Source organism: Rhopalosiphum padi, chromosome 4 (assembly GCF_020882245.1).
Source record: "Rhopalosiphum padi isolate XX-2018 chromosome 4, ASM2088224v1, whole genome shotgun sequence".
Lineage (NCBI taxonomy): Eukaryota > Metazoa > Arthropoda > Insecta > Hemiptera > Aphididae > Rhopalosiphum > Rhopalosiphum padi.
Genome location: NC_083600.1, coordinates 18334169 through 18357867, shown reverse-complemented (window position 1 = coordinate 18357867; position 23699 = coordinate 18334169). Strand labels below are relative to the sequence as shown.

The window sequence follows — 23699 nt, the reverse complement described above, 5'->3', positions numbered from 1 at the left end:
TGATCATCATGTATATAGTATTATACAATGCGTTTAGTATAATATATTAATATGTAATATTGTATATATATGTATAGTGTATACTATATATTTTGGTGCAAAATCGAGCTATGAATTATGATTTCATCGGGCAAAATGGATCGGTGCTTAATTATTATTATTTTAATAACTTCGTACACACAATTGTGCACAATAGATTTTTCAGGCCAAAAAAAAATGAAGTTACCTACATAATTTTGTTGCACCAAAAATTGATTATACATATTTTAAACTGAATAGTATAATATAAACGTTATTAAAAAAATATTTGAAAGTATTACTTTTCTTACATAATATTTAATACTGTGTTTTATTTTTAGTGATTTCATTTTATTAGATTAACATACAAATCGATAATTGATATTTTTGATAACATTGTTGATTTGTTCGCATAGCATTGCATAATTTCGTAATATACTATATAGAACTGTATTACTTGAAAAGCTTGAATACAAATGAAAAGTGTATTTCACCCTAAAACTATAGCTTATGACTTCAAAATTGGTCAATAATTGAATTCTATCAATTATTGACATATTATTTTTTCGTTTAGTGAAAGAAAAAAAAAACAAACTTTGTATCTATCTAATAACAGTCTCACAGAAAAGACACTTTAAAATTAAATTGAATTCATACAATATAAATATCAATTATTGCTACAATAGACACTATTATGGTTTCTCAAAAGAAAAAATATTTTATAACTAATAAAATTAATTGTCTGAAAAGTATCTATAACAAAACATAGTTTGATACTCAGCAGAGTACGTGATGAATACTAATAATAAATTTAATTTATGGTACCTACATTGCGAACCAATTATAATTTTACATTAATTATTTTCTAATAAAATTATCTCTTACAACAATTATAACATACTTTATAGTTTATATTGATTCGTTTCATTAGTATTATATCATAATAACTCAGAAGAAGACTACTTTTTCTGAACGAATTTCACTTTTATTTCTATTTAAGAACATTGACGTATAGTATACATAGCCTATTTCCTGTAGGATTAAATATTTGGCCATTATACTTAAATGTCAAACTATGTCTAACAATAGAAATACAATAGAATATTTTTCTAAGAATTTCAATAGCTGAACAAAAAAAAAGCTCGCTTTGCTGTATTGTAGGCATCGATAACTACGTATCACAAACTCGAATCAAAGCGAAATGTCTGACAATATGATATTGTATGTTAACTAGTTTCATAGTCGGGGGGGGGGGTATGGACCGTGCCACCCTTACCGGACGTATTTTTTTCGACTATGACAATGTAGAAAATAAATATTGACTGCTTTTATAAAAAAAATTGTCTAGAAAAATGAAAGTTTTACATTGGACTTATTATAAGTGGGTACTTTATAAAGATGTAATTCTTTTGTAATAAATTAATTTAAATACAAATTTGTTAAAAATGTTATTTATTCTATTTCAGTATGATGTATTTAATATTATATATCTGTTCATATAATATAAGTATAAAAGTTATCTCTAGTGTATAAACTTTTTTATGAGCTTTTCCCTTTTCGTTATTCTGACTATGCCACTATCAATACCTATACCTATTTTAGTCTTCATTAATTAGTATAAATAAATATATATATTGAGATATTTACATATGTACTTATTAGTTGTTCATATTATACGTGATAACGTGATAAATAATACGAAATATGAACATATGACATAATATTGTTTATTCATTGATGTACGCATAGAGTTACCCAAAAAAATTTTGAATACACGACTATAATATAGGTACATACAGTTTGGATTATGCATACATCTGATTACATAAACTATTGATGTGTTAAACCTATTAAAACTGTATAGGTATATATGAATAATAACATCCTGCAACTATCTAAATATTGATTGTATAGCTGTATAAGTGTATATTGATGTGTATATACAATATACCTTTAGGCTATAGCCACTAATTCATACGACATACTGTGTACCTACGCGTTAATATTTGCTTATTTCAATGTGTTGAATAATATTTAGCTGCGCACTGTTTTGCTTAATAATGAATATGCATATAGTATAATAATTAATCTGGTCGGCTAGTCTGGAATGATCAAAAAAATTCACGGGGGAGAAGGGTGTAGTATTTAAAATTGCCAATTATAGATTTTGAAATTCCCAATTTTTTAATTTAAAACTAATTTACCGAGTGTTGATTTTCAACTAAATTTATAATATTGTTGCTGAATGAGAGAAGGTGTTCCTCCACGCCAGCGAACTCCTATCAATTCAAAATTGCGTTCACAATAAAGGTCAGTTGTATACTACGTAAATTACGGCCTAGGTATTTTTTATTAAATTGCGTCTCAGGATATTCGGTTTATTTCCAGTCAACAAAACAAGTAATAAGTAATAATCTACAATGTAGATAGTATGTTTACTAATATAATATAACTAACAGCCAGTAAGCATTTGATCATGATTCGTGTGTAGTTTACAGTTTACTAATACTAATATTGAAACTTTAACTTTTCAAGACGTAAAATTAATTATAAGAAAATTACACAACGCTCGAGCTTTTGTCCTACCAAAATTACCAGCTACTTTTAAGGAATTACAGTATTGTATGGCATACGTCTTAACAATATTCAATTTAAAGCAAATACAAATGAAATATGATTGTAGTAAATTGCGACTCTGGTATATTTTGTATATACAAAATATATATTTTTCTATGCCGCTGTAGTATTATTTATAAGTGCTTTGTTTTTAGATCGAGGGAATTTATCATATTTTCCTATCATAACAAAAAGGAGGTAGCTATGTTGTTATTGGTATTATTCCAGGTAGTCTCTATGCCTATTCTATGACAGACCGGCTGACCTTACAGATGTTCGTTCTAATAATAAATTGTGTTTCATAGAATCATAAATAAAATAAAATACAAGCAAATATCTAAATTAAAATAAATGGCCACTAGAGCCCATTAATATTGTTCAAAACTAAAATGAAAATTAATTAAATATATTACTTTTTTGCTCCAAAATAGCGTCACCAAATACAGAAAAAAATTAACAACACACACACACACAAACATATATAATGTAAACACAATACATTCCTAGCTTCACTCAGAATATAAAATGCCCATTCACGATTATGAATATGTCAAAGTGTAAAACATACATACATTCTAATTGCATTACAGTTGCAGTATCATGCTATAATATTGTAAAATTTTACATAGTCATAAATAAACAATATTGATTTTTTATTTTTTTTTTTTTAATAACATGAAAAAATTGCATTTATAACCCTTAAAAATTCAACAAAATCGTTAATTCAATTCAAACTGTTTAAGCGTATTACATTTTATTTTAAAGCATTATTTTTTAATCCATTCTGGCACGTAATATTAATATTGTTGTTAGTAATGAAGGCTATAATTAATCACAATTACATTATTATCACTCATATTATATTTTATGAAATTAAAAACAAACGTTTTAAATAATTATCGATGTATGTGCTTGTTGCGTCAAAAATTAAAATATTTTTCTCTTTCATACACAGCGCAATTGTAATTTTCGGTCTACGATCGAATCAGCTGATTGGCATGCACACCTTAATTATTATGATTATAATAATATGAACACCTGCACTCTGTAGTATCATGCATAGTTCTGGCACTATTGCACCACCCCCTTCGTCCAGAAATATAATGTATATAAACGACCTGTTTAAAGGTACCTATGTAAACGACTAATACGATAATTATATTTTATTAGGATATATATTACATTGTATAATATATAATATACACTTATAGTGTCTTACGTTTGTTCTATATAATCACACATGGGGCTGTCAACTCTTTTTGATTAAGTACTAGTTTTGATCAAGTACAACATTTTAAAAATATTTTCAGCCTGCTACCGAAATGTTTGTGATTCGTTTCATCGCTATAGCTCCATGTATTTATACCAGGTAATCGTTAAAGCAAAATATATTGTATTATTTACATTTTACATACGTTAAATTGTTTTCAGCGTAACTAAAGCTTCTTGTCAAATTCAACGTTAAAATTCTTTTGTATTCTATTGTTTGGAATTTATGTATCACTAATGTCAAGGTTCCTCATATGTTTTTTATAATAACAGTTTAAAAATATGAATTTAAGTAGTTAAATACTTAATGTCTTTTTTTTTAGTAAGGATCTAAATTTGTCATACAAATAATACCAATCATTCTCGATAACTAATTCATTTAAAAAAAATAGGATTTATTGGATTATTCTTCGATTTTTACCCTCTTAATCTTCTTTTTACAATCTTTTTACAATTTCCTCGGCTGGCATCAAAGCTTTATTGTATTACGATCCATTTTTGATACCATTTCAGTAAATATTTATCCTGATTTTTTTTCATTAGAATTTGCAAGTTGAAGCATTTCGTTAAGAAATTGTGTGATATTGATCCCACCTATACTGTTAGTACATGTGATTAAATATTACGTGATTACGTGTAATTCAGAATGGTCTAATACAGCTTCTAATATTCCAGGACATTTTAATACATTTGATTTTATGCAGCACCATAACATTTTTTTAATACCTTTATATTTTACTGTGTTACAAATGGGGTTAGGAAAAAAAAGCAAGTGAATAAAATGTAAGTAAAATAAAGCAAGATTCATATTGACTTCAAAAGAGTACTGTACGTACCTATAAAAAAATGTATTTATATAAATTATAAAACTATTATGATAAGCTACTGCATTTAAACTTTTTTTGATATTATTATTATATCTTGTATACAGTGAAAATAATTTGTCTTGCTTATTTTCATATATATATATATTTTTTTTTTTGGTTGTAGATTATCTAAAACAAATTGCGCAATTTTACTGTTAGTAGAATCTAACTTTAATCATTTTTTTTTTAATCAGTGTCCAAATATAGGGACGATTATAGCTTACGGGTTTAGAAAATCGATAGTTAATTCCTCCTGTTTGATTGTTAGTACATTTTGTGAACATTCTCATAAAAACCACCTTTTTATATTTATATATTCGACTAATGAAAATGTGACTGCATTTATAGCTGCTTTTTCGAAGTCAATATGCAACTTGATTTTTTTTACTTTCATTTTATTCGCTTTTTTTCCATTCTATTTTTTCCATAGGTTTTTTTTCCGTTGCTTTTTTTCCTAAACTCGCTACATATGTTACATGTTAACAGTGTTGTTTAATTATTATACATGTGTTCATTAAATAAGCTTTCTACCTCTGTCGGATCTCATTACTTCCATACTAACTTAATTTTTAATGATTCTATAAATTACACTTCACATTAACACGAAAACCGAACGACGTTGACAACAATAAAGACAATAATGACGTAATATAGATAATGATAACTGTAATGTGTGGGAGTTTGAAAACCGTACACTAAACGTAATAGGTACAGCCACAGCGTATAAGTACTATGTAATAAAATCTAATATATAATAATCAGATAAAATCGTTATAGTTACTTACACTTGTTGATAATGTTAACGATAAGATACGTATTGATATAGTATTATTGCGTGGCGACTCGTGAATTTTCCAGGTGGAAATAAAATTATTATTATATATTATTAAATATTGTTATCTACTAAACTACGTAATTGAATTATTTAACATTTTAACTTAAATTGTATTTTGTATTATTTTAGTGTAATATCGACGTTTTAAAATATGATGATTGTGTCTGTTTGTAAAAACGTTTTTCTAAATTTGGTTTTTTTGACCGATAACAGTCTAGTAATACTGTCTATGTACACTGTATCAGATTAAGACAGTTTTTTATAGACCATGTAACATACTAATATCGTATGAATAAATGTAATTAAAGGGAGTGGCTAGAATGGCAAACATCTTCAAACATTTTTTTCCTACTTTACATAGTAATACACTTTTTACAGCGTGACAAAAAATACTATTATTTTTAATCTTTTCTAAACACTTTTTTTTTTTGATAAAATACCTATTTGAAAAGAAGAAAACTTGGTTATATCACAATTATATAATAATACCTACGTTTAACCACCTACGTACGTCCCTATTTTTAAAAATTTGCTAAGGAGACTTATTCAGCCTACTCCTAAAAAATTGATTCTAGTTGAAATAAAATAAAAAAAAGTCAAATAATTAGACAATATATTCGAAATACGTCTCCTAGTACGATATGATTCTCCTCTCTGTTTTTGTTGTGTATTTTAATTATTTTAACGATTCGAGGACATATGAAATAGGTACCTACCTAATTGCTTTTCAACAGTTCATTATTGTAAATAATTCATTAATTATTCACGTTTATATTAATTTAGAACTTTTAACAAGGTTGTTGTTAGAACTTAGATGGAACCTTCCACTTACAGTGGAAGCCATCATTTGATTTCTCAACTCTCACTTCCAGATAACTTATATTATCTCCTGATCGTGTCATCACGGTCGTCACAGTCCTTTCACCTTTACATATTTCATTATTTCGAGTGCGTTTGAATTCATTACCTAATTTATGATGGCTTTCGCCGAAGACGACGACGAAATAAATTGTACTAAAATGATATGGTAAAACACTAAAAGACAATCGTCCTTTTAATATAGTTAAGTGTGTCTAGTCTCTGTGATTTTTATTTTCTCGTTTGTATCTCTCTCTTCATAGTGTGATATTCTTCCATTAAGTTCGTGTTTTTTTTTTACATTATTCCATATCTCGACGCCACTATAATATAATAAAACCATCCATATATTATATATGAAAAGTAATTCTAAAAACATGGTGACCCCTTCCTTTTATTTTTTAGTAAATTATTTATTAAAATTCTGATTTTTGTAATTTTTCGTTTTATACTTTAATATGTATTATAAAATATCTTATTTTCGCATAACAGACATGAGTTAGAAAATACACAAATTAAAAATACATTAACGTTATTTTTTCGTCTATTGCAAATGCATACAATGCAGCAATAAAACACTTGAAACGTGTATATTATTTATGTAGTTTATAAAACATCAGTATAGTAGAGGAGACTAAATAGTGAATATGATTGCAACACGGGACCAACACCGTAATACTTGCAATTTCTACACTCGTAGTGTATAAAAATATTTAAAATAAAATAGGTCAGCAAATAAAGTTGTCCTAGGCACTGTATATATGGTTATGTAAATAAGGAATGATATCCTTTCTTCGTTTACCACCAAAAGATTAAGAAATCAAGTATTTATATTTTTGATTATAAATAAAATATATATTAATTATTTTACTCTTTTTTTATTTAATGTAGTATTTTTTTTATTTTTTTATCTTTATGTTTATATGCACAGAGTAAAAATACTAAATATTATTCCAATGAATATAATATAACGTATGTTTAAATATTATTTAAGAAAAATTATTATTATCAAATAACAAATGTAACAATATAACGTAAAATATTTATAAATATATAATATAATAAATAGTAACACATTATTTTCCTTACTAAAACTTTATTATAGGTTTGGCTGTAAGCTCATTACCTAGCTTTTTTTTATACAATTTATAAGGATTTGAATGAATATAGATAATAAATTTATCATACTCCTCTGATTGGTAGTGGATGAGTAATTTACAGAACTTTATGATGTATAAAATAGTTGGTGGTATGCTATAATATAATAAATTAAGAAATTTAGTATAATTGTAATGAATGTGTTCAATCTGAATTCAATGACACATCATTGTATACGAAAAACGATTCTCAGCGGAGACAGTCTATATCAGCCTTTATCACCTAAATAAATTTGATGTTATATTTTTTTTTATATCGTTATTTGGTTAAGTAATTTATTTTACTATTACTAATACAGTAATACACAGTATTAGAGTAAGTTTAAATATTTTTTTACCAAAAAAAAAAAATTGCATTTAAAAATAAAATGTATAAAATATATTAATATACGTCAAAGTTGTCTGTCTCCATGAATATTATTTTTTTTTACTTTAATAAAACAATGAATATCGTTGTTCATAGTTTAAAATATATGTATAATTTCGTCCAGATTTTAACTTAAATTTTTATAAAAACTTATATTTTTATATTTTTTGATTTCTGTAGGAACTATTTATGAGAAGCTTTGTATTAAATTTTTAATCTTGAACTATAAAAATTTCACATTTTAAAAATTTTCAACTGCCAGTAGATTATTAGATAGACCAATAGATCGTGACTTTGAGGAAATTTGTCAAAATTTTAACAAAAATTATAAATTATTTTATAGCTGCCTTACCATATGGAGTCTAATTTAGTAATTGTTCAATAAAAATAATGTTCAAGTAAAAGTCTTAAATGAGTTTCATGTTATTCCATATCGGTTAAAAGTTACCTATGTTTGTTCTTTAAAGTGGTCACTTTTCCACTATACTGAAATAAATAAAACAAGTGATGTGATACAACACAAATAATATGATCATAAACGGCCAGCCGGATTGTAACTTTATTACCTAGTTGGTGTACCAAATTGTAATTTTTTCCCACACTAAGAAGATAAATTGTAATATGAATAACATTTATTGACAAATTATATGTTTACTTAAATTCTAATGAATGAATTGATTTCACAATGGTATTATGTGATTTTTCATGTGTAAAAACATTAAACAACAATTAGATGAAAAAATGCTTCGATCTTTAACTTTGAGGGCAGTTTTGATAAAAAATTATATCTAGTTTGTATTTTGTCAAAGTTGATTATATTTTTTGTGTATGTAACTAGCTCAAAAACAAATAACCGTATAGAACTTAAAAAAATTTCACTGGGCCAAAAATTTTAAATATTTAATACAAAGATCTTCATATCCTTGTAAATTTACCGTTTAAAACATACCAAAAATATTAGTATTTAATTTATATATTAATATAATTATTAATTTGTAATATCTCAAAAATTAATTTGTAGTTAAAAATTTATAAAACATTTTCTTTTTATATCGAAGATTTGAAAATTGTGTATAAAATGTAGCATACATTTTTTTTACCAATAATAAAAAAAAATTATTGAAAAGAAGTTACATTAATATTTTATGAGCAGTTCAAGTTTAAATTTTTATGACATTGGATTTTTTATTCACCCGTAAAATAACTATTTTTTTTTGTGTTCGATTTTTGATAATATTATGTTATGACTTATGATTAAAAAAAAAATAATAATAATAATAATAATAACCATAATATATATTTGAAATCTCAGCATATATATATATATTTTAAACATTACTTAGATATATCATAAAAAATACTAACTAATATAGGCTGACAAACTGTCTTCGAATCTTTTTTCGTATATAATGATTTATAATTTAAATTAAGTTTAACACATCCATGATGAGAGGTCACTTGACATCTACTAAATATCAGAACGGTTACCTACTTTCCCCTGTTCATTTTAACCCGTGATTGGAATTTAATATGTTGTAATGTTTATTATTATTTAAATATAATATTTTTCATATCTACATATTTTATGTATTTATTCAATCTTGTAATAATATAATTTTTGTATAGCATATACAATAACAATATACATTTATGTATTAACAAGAAGTTAGTACCTTTATACATTTTATGAGAAGGTAAATGTAAATATGTAAATTTATAAAATATAACGTCTTGACTTAGATATTTAATATCAATAACGGTGAAATATTTGTGACGATACCACAGCAATCCTTGAACATAATACATCCGGCAGGAAGTTAAAGACTATATAATATAATATCGCATTCAAAAATAAATTGGAATTTTTACCAGTATTATATAGCTGTAACTCGGAATAAAAACCGTCATAAAAATACTAGAATTTTATTTACATCAAATATAATAGAGGTAAACTATAAGTAATTTTTTTGTAATATTTTCTTCAAAAACTTTAGATATTATAGAATAAACAAAAAATGTTTTATATATGTAATATCCTTAACTATAATAGTAAATAAGCTACAATAGTTTTTCCTAAGACATTTTAGCAATTGAGAATAAATCCACATTACTATAATGTTTAGATAGCAACATTGTTTTTTTTCATAACAATTCGTAGTTATTGTGACCATGTTTGAATTGTTATCTAAATAATCTATACTAAAAAGCTTTTAGAATTTATAAGTAAAATATTTTTTTAGATTCCGATCAATCCAAAAAACTAATAATTTTACGATATATTGTATTTTTTTTCCAAAAACTACATTTTGGGGATATAAAATGGTACTTTAAAGTTTCACGTATTTCTTTTATCGATAACAAAATCTATACCAATACATAAAATATAAAGAGCTGTAAAAATGCATTTTTTGTGTAGGGTTATCTCAAAAACTACTGAACCGATTTCAATAAAAGTTATATCACTTTTATCAATAAATTTCTTAAAATTCAGAGCATATTTTTAGCTTATTTTTCAACCTATATAAGTTACTACGCACCAAATAGCACAAAAATTTCGTTTTGGTATACAAAAATAGAAACATTTTTTTGATTATATATAGGTATGATGCAATCGGTTACAAAAAATAAAACTAGTATTATGTAATTTGACATGATTTTTTTTTTTATTGATACCCGATATCAATATAGCCGTCAAGGATTTATTTGGAAAAACCTTTTTTTTTACTTACGGTCAATATTATACGTCATCGGTTCTAGGAAAAGCACGCCATTCAAGTACGTATATTTCACCAACAACAAGACAAATAAAATATCGTCTACTACATGGAAAATTGGCTCTTTTGTAATAACTTTTATTACTTATTTATCGTACGCATCATAAATGCAAAATATTCAAATTATATACGCTGTGATATTTAAACGTAGGTATACGATTAAAAAAATATAGTATCTCGTGAAACACACACAAATACATATTACGTGTCAGTTTATCCGGGAAAGGCTTCAAAACAAATGAACCTATTTAGGTGGGGTTTCCACAAATATTCTATTGTAAAACGAAAAAACGGAAAACGATAAATAAAATTTAACTCAGTCTGGATCGGGTAGCCAGAATAGTAAATAAATATAGTCCGAATAAAAAGCTATAGTTATTTTAATAATACTAACATTTAGGCAATCATTTGACTAATCTACTATAACTGCATTAATCATGAATTTAAACATGTATAAATACCATAAAAATAAATATTTTTTTAACTATAATAAAACCTCGAATATAACAGTACTTATTTATAAAAATAAATTTAAATAACGCTTTTGTGAAAAAAAAATGAAAAATATTTAATAAGTTTACAATAAGCCACTATACTTGCTCAATCATATATTACGTACCTATCACCTATAATAAATTTTATTTCGAAATTGAATGTACCTATTGTAAAAAATTTTCTGTGAAAATGTTTTATGATTGCCGAGTTATAAAACTTTCATAATTTATTTGAATATTTAAAATTAAAAACTCCCAGAAAAATTGATAAAGCATTTTCTCATACGGAATATTTTATAACGATGAAAACGCGACGTTAAAAATTTGAAATAAATAATAAATGTAAATAATACGCAAAGAACACTTCACTCATATAAATCATAAAATACTATATAAGTAGTCTAAACATAAAAGCTTGTTTGTCCTGTGGGAGTACTATAATATAATTATGTAATATTATAAAACCTGAACTCTCGCACATTGGCATATAGGTATAAAGCAAAGAGAAATGACATATTTTTATTTTTTAGTAAAAATTCTCAGAAAATGATAGTACTTATACATATATTTTACTTTATTTTCTCCGATTTGTGTATATAATACTTCTTTTTTATGGCAATACGAGTATTGTATAATTTGATTCAGATTGTTATAGTTATATATTACTTATTTACTATACATGTTATCACAGGACACAGACTACATATCGATTTATTTAAGGGTTTTTGTTTACCATGTTTTTTTAATAACTATGCACTGATGCTTTTGTACAAATTTCATTTTTCTATTATATTTTAATGTTCATGACACGTATCTGATTTCAAAGAGATGTAGGTATGTAGTGGATTTACAAGAAAAAAAATATTAATACATATAAGGTTAATTAATTTTTAGTGCACTTCGGTAAAGTCTGCCACACCTCTTACATAAATAAGAGGAAGGATATCAATGCGTCGTTCTAACTGTTATTCGCAGAATCTTGGTCCATTGTGTTTTCAACGAGGTGTTCGTTTTGAATTCCTAATTTAAAACGGTTTGGAGATTTAAATAATCTTTTACCATCATTTTTTTTTTTATGAGCTAAGTTGATGACTGAGGACCAGAATTTGACGTTACTAACGAACTTGACAGATTTATTTTATTTAAGAGCATTGCGTTTGAATTACTATTCTTAAATATATTTTCAGGAGAGTAAGAGACGAAATAGTTTAAATTTTTATTTATCGCATTTGATTGCTTAGGAATGTTTATGTGAATGGCTAATTTTAGTAAATATTCTGATTACTTTTAATGTTTGTTTTTCGATATATGTATAGACATATAATACTTAATAATAGAAGACGTTGTAAAAAAAAATAATTTAGGTAGGTAACAGTTATGTACCCGTAATAAATTACTTGATGACAATTATTCTTACTATTATATTATTTATAACACAGACGTGCTCTAGTCTCTAAGTATGTAAAAAATAATTAAGTATAACATTAATTTAGATGTTCAATTTTTAATTAAATCAAAAAACAAAAAGTAATAAGAATAAAAAGAAAAAGAAAAAAAAAGAAAAAAAGAAAACAATAGTATAATAAGAGAACTAAAATAAAAATAATTTTTTGTTACGGCTGCCGCTGATACGAAACTTTAATTTTCGACGCCGGTTGAACGTTAGAAAATTTATCTTTTTCCGTTCAACGGACAGTAAATGTTTTTATCCGACCACTGTCCTTGGCGGTAAAGTGAAAATCTCTCTAAACAGTGTGCGGAAAAGTGGAAATCCCCCGCTACAAAGCGGTTGAAAAAGTTTCGAGTTGGATTAATATACATGAACGATACGATACGTTTTATTTTATATATTAAATACTTGATAGGTGGGTTATTCTTGTGTTACTGATGAAACAAAATGGCTAATCTTGATACTGCGAACGTCAAGTGCAGCTCATATTATAGATTTTATTATTATCCCATATTATACCTAATAATTATTAAGTCGTTTTTAAATACACCTGACAAAACGTGACAAAAAAAAAAAAATAGTACCTATGTGTAGCTCATTCGGGAAGGCAATTTCACTTATCTCACTTATACCCTTACCACATATTATAATACACTATTAATGGTATCACAAATATTGCCTTTAGGTATATAATATATTGTGTATTTCTTGTTAAAATAAAAACATATACATATATATATTCAAATATTATATGTCTAACCTATTTATCTATTATTCTACCTATTGCTATTGGCTATTTATTAATTTATTATATTAAGTTTGAACTTAAATTAAACGAAAATAGTATTTTTCAATAGATTTTTCAGTCAACAAATGAATCTCACAGTATAAAACTTTAAAATAATACATTTTTAAATCGTAGTTAATTTAAATTTTATATTTAACTTCATATTTCATACTTTTTGTTTGTGGATCTTGAAAACATCAATTTCATTAAACGATTGATAAATAATACAACGAAACATATTTTATGTTATATATTTAGATTTGGTACATTCACTTTTACATTTTTTAAATCATTAATAGTATCAAATCGAACGATTTTTCATACAAAATACTCAACACGTTTGGTATAAGAATTTTTGTACAATAAACGGTTTGAAACGTTGGAAATACATTATGACGTTTAACTTACTTTATATAATGTAACACATATACTAATACAATATAATACTGTACTACACAGTATTGTTCTTACTACAGAGAGTGTACAACAAATAAAACATAAATTATGTATTACTATTGCAGTATAAATTAATAGATAATTATGTATTTTCCACGAGACGCCTGATTCTGTTTTTTTTTTTCATTATTCGATAAAATACAAACCATTTTTCATGTTATACCATCATTTTCATAGGTTCAGACCATAAAATTTGAAAAATGTAGTTTTATTTTCATTTTTAGTAAATATTTTGGTGATTTCGTTGAAATAAAACAAAGGAGAATGGATGTCATAATCAATTATATAAATAGATTCTAGATATTAGACATAAAAATATATTGTAATCTCTTCTTTGTTTCAATCATAAAATAGTAATAGGGAATATCGAAGCACGAAAAATAATTGTGTATAAAAATTGTTAAAAGGATCAATAACACAAACAATATCGCTTAGCAAAATGAAAGAAGGATAAAACAGATATTGAAAATATCTACATACGTATAGATGGTAGATATAAATAATACACTATCGATATACCAATTATTTAAGATTTAGAGCCACGTTTCATTTCTCCGTACGAAAATACAATTATCTTGAATACGTTTTCTTTGATCCTTCGTTGTGTAAATTAGATTTCTTTCCAAAGGAGAACTACTAAAAAATGTATTAATAACTTGTAAATTGGAATTTCATCTTATTTTATTTATAACGCTTTTTTATTTCTATTGTATTATTTGAGTGTACAATGGATTATGCACACAGTGTCGTACGTGTGTTTAGTATAATGTAACGTCAAGTATTTTATCCAAATTAAAAATTTTAATGAACAAATAAAATGAAACTTGGAAAAGAATATAACTTTTAGTTCTTCAGTATAAATATTTTCATCTTATTTTATTTCACATGTATAGCAAGGAGGTCAATAATTGGGAAATCTGAGAAATTACAGTGCTTCTAATAAGTAATATATTCTTATATGTATTTTTTTTTTAAAGTACTTATTGCAGTTATTTCCGTTTTTATAGCTACAATTTTATTTATCGTCAATAAAACAGAAATATATCTTATTTTATTTAGTTCAAACGAGACACATCATCACGACATCATTAGTTTTGGATTCTAAGCGAAACGATGAATGTGTATAGGATTTACAATAATATGTATTTTTTCGTGTCTGTAGTATCTTAATAATCGGGAAAAACTAAAAACAGATAAGGAAAACGGAAATAATTAGGTACGTAACACTGTATATTAAAAAACTTGATTTTGTTTTTTTTTATAGTTAAACAACATATAGGTAACTGTAGATATATCGACATTTTTAGTTTTTATTTCAACTTATTCACGATAATATATTTTTTACTGTTTTAAATTACGCTTATAAATTTTAAATTAAATTTTGTTTGAAAATTAAATACAAGATTTCTTACAAAAACTTAAAAATCTCAAAAATATAAATGTACATTATTTTTTTATAATCGTGTAAAATTTAACTATTAATGAAAATATTTAAATGAAAAATAATGATTTTACTTATTTTATTGTAATTCTTAAAATATTATGAATAATTAATTTAAAAATAAAAATAAATAATATAAAATCGAAAGTTCTTATGCAAAAACTAGTTTTTGACAAAATATTTATGGTAACATTTTACAATTTCGACTCTTTTGAGCTATTAACAGATATTTTATTAATTTCATATAAGTGTTGATAAAAATAAAAGGCTTAAACAAAAAGCTTGAAAATTTAATACATCATCCGAAATTTGTCATAATCTCGAAAATATGCAAATTATTTTATAGTTAATATTTATGCATAGGGTTCGAATATCCATGTATAAAACATATTTTGCTTACTAAAATTATATGAATAAAGTTAGGTATTTAGCAAATATTTTTAATGAATGTCTGAAATTTAAATTTCGATAATCTTGAATATTCACGCATAAAACCACATTAAATCATTTCTCATCACACAACTTATGTTTTTTTTCACATAAAAGTACTTATAATACATTTTTGTCTCGATCAAAAAACTCGAAAATGTAATACAATTTCCCGCACATAAGTTATTATTTTAGAAATATGTAAACATTAAAAATACATTGGTACGAATTTTATTTATAATCGTTTGAACTGTTTAAAGTTCAAATTTTGACATTCATGAAAATTATCAAATATTCGCAAATAATATATGAATTTTATTATTATTATCTATGGCTATTCTCATGTAAAAATGAGAATCGCCTTTATTTTATTATTATGGGTAAAGAGATTATATCTGCATTGAACCATATAATTATTTTTATTTTGATATATATTAATTAAAATTTGAATAGTTTCTGAATTTTATTAAAGTTTATGTACCTAATTAATATAATAGTTTTATTATAGATATAGGATTAGGATGATTTTATTATTATATAGTTAGTTATTTGATTAATATGTTATTATTCTAAGTAAAAAATATAGATTCTGAAAAATCGTATCTACTTACTTCAATATTTCCAAATTTTATTTTGATATGGTACCTATACCACTTATTGTCATTCACGGCCAAAATCAAGGGTATCACTGTATCAGCTGTTAGGTTTATTAAAAACTATAAGATACACTAAGAATATAGTGGATTTTCAACAATTAAAATCGTCGAAAGTTGTAAATGTATAATCCCTTGAAAATCTCGGGGTGATTTGAATAAAACAATGTATTTAGGTACACTCGGTAAATTTTAATTTGAAGTACAATATTGAGTAAACAAGTCGGCAATACGGAAGAATTCAAAATGTCCTCCCCTCATCTCTTGGTTATTTCGTAACATTATGTCAATATACATTTCGTATTTATCGTTAATAATTTATTATTATAAATTTAGCTTGCTTTTCCCAAACACAATCAAATTATAACACAACGTTGAAAATATTACTATGACTATCGAAAATAATATCAATAAAGCCAAACTAAATTCAATGTGGCATAAAATCACTATAGATTTTTTAAAAATAATTAATTTTAAGTAGGTATTGTGTATTTTTGTTTCATATTGTTTTTATAGTTATATCATTTAATTTAAATTTATTTCGTTAAATATCATATGTATTATATGTATACATACATAAACACATACATTATTGCATACATACATGCATACAATTATTGTATTATTTTACAACTTATTCATAAATTCCGTGTAAAATTTTCAAAAAAATAACCAAGAATTATTGTATTACAATCTATTATTTATAGTTTTATTTAGTTATCTATTTGTTATACGTATCTTTTTAATCTAACTAACAAGTTAATACTTAAATCAAAATCGATATTATTTTAATTCTGGGGGTAAATAAATGAGTAGAGTAAATTTGGTTGAATTAATGTTAAAATGTATTAACCGTATTATGCTATGTTATTTATATATATATAAGCAAAGAAAATATACTTTTAAAACTTATAATTAATAAACAATCTATATTTGTCTACTTTATAAAGATATAATCTATTTATATAGTATCTATATTTAAATATTTACATTTAGAAATAAATAAATGATACAATTTAATATACCTATCAAGAATAAAACAACTAAAATTGTAATACTCGGGTTTTTAACTCTTTTTAGTTTAAGAGTTCAAAATTAATAAAATAATAGTTCAGTTCTTAACAAAATCATAATAGAATATTATATTATCGACATAGATACAGCTTTTTAAAAAACATAGCTCTGCAATGCACATTAAAGTGTGATTCTCCGAGATGAATAAATAATACGTTCCACCGTTTCAAATGATTTAATAGAAAATGTCCAGAGAGGAGAAGAGGATGTCCCTAAATAATTTTGTATAAAAGTTTATCGTTTATTCATTATAATTAAGACTTTTTTTACTACAGCTGTCAATGCCCAAAGTCGATAGAGTAAGGACATAATAATTGTGAAACTTTTCTACGAATCTAGAGAACTTTATAAACAATTTCAAATTAAATCCCAAGATCATAGAGTATACTCAAAGATAATATTCCGAGTAAAGCAATTTAAAAGCAATAACTGCATGAACCATGGTATTCATTTCGAACTAATCAAAAAAATCGATTGGTACCGATGCAAAAACATGTCTGCGGATTGTGTGTGAAGAATATAACATAAAAGCCATCGTGTATAACAATGACCTAGTCTTAATATGTTTTACTGAGACGTGAAAAACGAAATCTAATGCAAATGTCCATTAGGTTTATAGCTAAATATTGTTATCGTTTTATTTTGACCAGCGTACGGTTTTTTCAGCGAGAGGAAAATAATGCCGGGCCAACAACAAGAACGCATCAGGCTGTCTTCGATGGGCGGGGAATCGACTTGCAGCAACAGCAGCAGCGGAGGCAGTGGCAGCGGCAGTACGACAATGAAGATTCGGAGACGAGTGGTGATGATGGGCGCAGCTAGGGTTGGCAAAACGTCCATCATTAAGCAGTTCCTGTACGATCAGTTCCCCGACCGATACAAGGAGACTATCGAGGAATTGCACAGAGGTGAGAGAATTATTTATTTTATCAAAGCTCGCGATTTATTTTATTCAACAATAATTTCAATTTATTTAAAGTGATACATTTTAATTGTGTTGACTGTTGATAATTATATCAAATAACATAATTATTAATTTTTATTTTTGTCCGTGAAAACTATAAATCATCTTAATTACGTAAAACGTGAAAACGCTGGTAAGCTGCTGTAAAGGTACCACCTTGAAATAGTTTTTTTTATATTAATGTCACGTTTTTAAATTTATAGTTATAAAAAAAATACTACATAATACTATAATAGTGTATTGCGTCATACTCTTAGCTTAATGAGATATGAGAATAATAAGCCATAATATCCGTTCACTATATCCTATCCATATTTTAAACTTGTTTATTTTTTAATTATTTTTTTCATAGACCATCTCGTTAAATTAAAGAACAAATTATATATACATTATTAGTCACATATACAAAATGATCCATTTACCGTGTAATACTATCTATATACCTGGATTGCAAAGATAATTTAAGAGAATGCAGTCAAATACTATTTTTCCAGAAAATTAAAATAAATATCAACAGAATGTTTCTCGGTACTTGAGTTAAAATTGTATACCTATACCAGAAAAATTACATTGTACATTTAAATATAAGTTTTTAAATAGGAAACTGTATCGTTTGTAGATATTATGGTGTTGATTTATATAAGTATATGTTACACCTTATTTATGAAATTTTTTAATACATGAAATAGGCTATTTTTTGTTTAGTTCGTGAAATGGACTGTCAATGTGGTCATTTTGTTAACTGGACATTTTCCATTCTTTTTTGCACAATTCATAAACCAAACATGATTATAAATTCTAATGTAATAATGTTTAAGTACTTTGCAAAAAAAAAAAAAAAATACGACGTCTTATAAAACTACGAGTAGAATATATTTTATTACATATTTTTTTTTTAATATCTGTATAAGATTTATGGCACCTCCAATATTCCTATTATTATTGTCTAAATTACCAACAGTCATCAAATTGTTTTTTAAATCTCATTTTTTATTTTAGTAAGAAATTCTGATGGAAGATATGTTCCTAATTCTATTCTTGGTTTTATTCCAAATAGAGTGTTATACGGTTCCGTTTTTATTGCCATGTAAAAAGATTTATTTTTTTATCATTGTATAAAACCTAATCCATTACTCCAGTTTGTTGTATTATTCCCAGCTTGTATCCACATAATCAATGAATCCTTAAGAGTAGCATTACTTCTATCGTTCTATCTACTGAACCTTGACTTTGTGGTTTGCGTGGCCGACCGTTTACCAATATAAGATTTAGCCACAATGAACTTGTACAACGCCTATAGTAGATTCTCTACCGTTATCCGATTATAAGACATGTAGTGTGCCAAAGTTAAGAACTATATCTAATAATATTTATGATAGTTTTTCTCAATAATGGCCTAAATATACTAAATGTTGTAAGGTGTTCCTGATGGTGTAAAATATATTTGTAATAACCGTCTTTGAAACTCTATCAAATCTATTTGACTTCTATCGCATTTCATTTTTTGACTGAAGTAGATTTTATGATAACACAAGGGCCAATTTTTTTACTTTTTTAACTGTTCAGTGCACCGTTTATACATTTTTTTTCTATAAATCGCAGCCACCTTGAAATAATTATGAAATTTTTATTTATTTATATCTTTTTTTCTCCTTTGTGGTCAGTTCCAGCATGAATATCGTAAAAATATTTTTTTTATATTATCGTCAGTTGAAAATATTTCATTTTGCTTATTCGTTATTATTAACCTTAGTAACTCCAGCAATAGCAGTAATCTGGTATTTTTCTTTTATATTGTAATAACTTCTTGGTCTTTTTACACCTTTTCGGTTATATTTTAAAGCTTCAATAACTGATGTTTCGTAATCCTTAGTCTATAATGTTGTACAAAGTTCAATTTTTTCATCAAAACTCTTGATAAAATAACTTTAAACGAGAAGGAAAAGTTTATACACAACCTGAAACTAAAAATATATAATATCGAACAACTATTAAAAAGTAACTGATGTTCTTTTCTGATTACAGTATAATATTATAATAAAGCTTATTTTATAAATTATCAATAGGTAAATACTATTTGTACAAATAATATTAATTATAATAATTTATCATAATAAATACGATAAGCCTGTCTATACGATTATCATCAGTATATTAACTGTTTATTATACATATTTGTTGTCCAATTTATGAACTAGGTAAGTTTTCAGTATGTCCATTTTATGAATTGTTCAAATAAAAATAAAAATATGTCCAGCTTATGAAATGATCGCATTGACAGTCCATTTCATGAATTAAGCAAAAATTGCCTCATGTATTGAACAAATTCACAACTGAGGTGTAACATAAATATTATGGTAAACTATGAACTTGATTATCATTTTCTTTATAAAATAATTAAATAAAAAAATCCGTTTTTGTTGTAAATACGATTTCATTTTCACAAAGATTGATACATATGAAACTATCAAAACTGTTTAGTGAGCTTATTTTATTCACCTAATTTATTTACGTATTATGAGTTTTTACCTATTTTTCCAAAGTTGAAAATTCATTAATGTTTCTAATATTATGTTTAATAATATTATTCCTATAAATGATAAATCAATTCTTCATCAAAAAAAAATAATGGTGTGTTCAAAGTGTGGAAGACTAGGTCATAGTTTTAAAGTCATGATGATTTTAAGTCTCTACGTCTCTAAAACTATCAATACCTATTTTAAAAGCTTTACTTTGTAATTTCAATCTATATTAAGTCATGGTAACTCTGGTTTATTATTATAGTAATACGTATAGAAATTTATTAATATTATAAAACTATAACGTCTAACATAAGTTATACCTAATCTAAATACAAAGCTCTAATTATGTGACTATATTACCTAGGTACTATAATTTAACTATTGATAACCATCCGACTTAACATTTTCTACGTATGAGTGTATGACACAATCTCCTTAGTAACACTTAATTTTGTGATGCGAGTCGGTTTACCGACAATTTTGTAAGTATATTGGGGCACTTGGCTCAATTTACTAAACTTGCATATATTAAAGCTATGGATTCAAACCATACAAAACTGACTTAGTCTTTAATAATTATTAATTATTAATGTATATTTTAATAATTTAAAATGATTAATGAAACTCGTGTATTACATTCTTATACTTAAGAAAGCTGGTGCTACACTATACATAGTATACTACAGTATAGTATAGCATTTGTATAGCATAGTGTAGCTGGTGGATTATACTATCTATGTTGTATAATAATTAATAGGTCATAACTCAATAATTCTTCTAAAAGTTTGAAACCATAATGGTTGAAAATTATAAATTTCAGATTAGTACTGATACAAATACAAATCACGTTCGCTTTGTCCGTACTTATTACTTTTAATCCCAACACAATTTAAATTGTTCGCCTGTCCCTGTTTTTAAATAAATATTAAATTACACCCAATTGTAATTTTAGTCATTGGTATAGTTAATAGTCAAATCATGTCTCAAAACTAAGAATTTCTAAATATATTTTTTTCTGTTGTCTCTATAATTTAAGCTCTAAAACAACCATTTAAATGTATTATTTAAAGAGTTATAAATAATTGAAAGATTTTAAACCAAATCTACACAATTTACCAAATTTATTTTTCGACAATGTAAATATCATATCTTTCATTTTAAACTATATTGTGTTAAAATAGAAAGATTTTATAAACATTTTAAAATTAATTAGTGAAAAACTAGTAGCACCTATTTCATTTTCATTGTATTAACTATTAACCATACACTAATCAAAAGACAGTATACAATATTATCAATTATTATTATACCTAATAATACTATATTCAGCAAAATTAATAATTTTATAAACAATAGTAGCATCATACTATTTTGATTTTATTATCATGACACGTTTTCTTTTGTTTAGCTAGGTTAAATTTGTTTTCAGGAAAACATACATTTTAGAACAATTCAGAAAAAAAAATTATACCATATAACATCACATAACGTTCTTAGTATATAACTTTTTAATTTTTTTATACTTACGTTTTTTTACGTTGAATTTGATATAGTTTGCTTAAAACAAAATTAAATTAAAGACTTAATGGAGAATAATAACTTTGACAATTTTTATATTTAATAATCATTATTCATTAAATATCATTCATTGTGCAAGAATATATTAGGTACAGTTTGAAATTTAAATTTGATCTCCAGAACTATTTGATATTTTGAGATAGTCCCTTTTGATTCTGATCCTACGAAATAGCCGTAGTATAAATTATGTTATTTATCAGTGACACGCGAGCTTTGTCGTATGGGATAATAAAAAACGTAGTTTGGGTGGTACTATAAAGTCATCGATTATTCTGGCTTTCAGTTTAATATGACCAACCTTAGGAACTCGGAAGTGTAAATAATAATACGAATTATAATTGTTGTTGACTTTCTCTTTATGCTCAGCACTTCGCATGATACATAATTATAAATGTTATTATAATCGTTATTATAGGAGACTATGAATTACCCGATGGAGCACGGTTGACATTAGATATTTTGGACACATCGGGAGCTTATCAGTTTCCAGCTATGCGAGAGTTATCTATATCAACTGCTGATGCATTTCTTTTAGTTTTCTGTGTGGACAGAGAAGACACCTGGGATCAAATTAAACACTTTAAAGAACAAGTAAATTTGAAAACAGATATTTTAAACCGTACTATAATTTGGTAGGATTTAATCAATTTTATAAATTGTTTTCATTAGATAATTGAAAAAAGAGGACCAAAAATTCCAATAGTCATTGTAGGCAATAAGTGTGAACTGTCTGAACGGTTTTTACCAATGGAAATTACCGAAGCAATATCTAAATACGATTGGGAATGTGGCTATATGGAATGCTCAGCCAAAGAAAATAGAAACATAGTACAGGTGTTTAAGGAGCTCCTAGCTCAGGCAAAGGTAAATAAAAAGATAAGTTATAAGATTTACGATTTTATTGTAAATGTTGAAAACTAATTTCGTTTTGAATAGAAATTTTAATTGCCCTTTTTATTATTTTAAGTTAGGATGCTTTATGACCCTTCATCACTTTTACGGTATGTACTTGACAGTTCAGAAGTTGGTATCATTTAAATGTAGACCTAATGATTATAAACGGTTGACTTTAATATAAAGCTATATAGGAC

At 25.3% G+C, this 23699-nt stretch overlaps 1 protein-coding gene across 4 annotated transcripts in view; it reads left to right on the top strand.

Moving 5' to 3' along the window:
- LOC132930600 (GTP-binding protein Rhes-like) overlaps nucleotides 1-23699 on the top strand; it is a 50566-nt gene that overhangs the window by 21429 nt on the left and 5438 nt on the right. For 2 of the 4 annotated variants that reach the window (XM_060996548.1, XM_060996551.1), the window contains exons 2-4: nucleotides 18211-18452; nucleotides 23024-23199; nucleotides 23278-23472. In XM_060996548.1, coding sequence (XP_060852531.1) covers nucleotides 18224-18452; nucleotides 23024-23199; nucleotides 23278-23472 — 600 coding nt within the window. In that variant the 5' untranslated portion in view covers nucleotides 18211-18223. Of the gene's footprint in view, nucleotides 1-2125; nucleotides 2329-3821; nucleotides 4004-18210; nucleotides 18453-23023; nucleotides 23200-23277; nucleotides 23473-23699 lie in introns of those variants that run through there. The other 2 variants (XM_060996549.1, XM_060996547.1) reach the window with 2 other exon arrangements.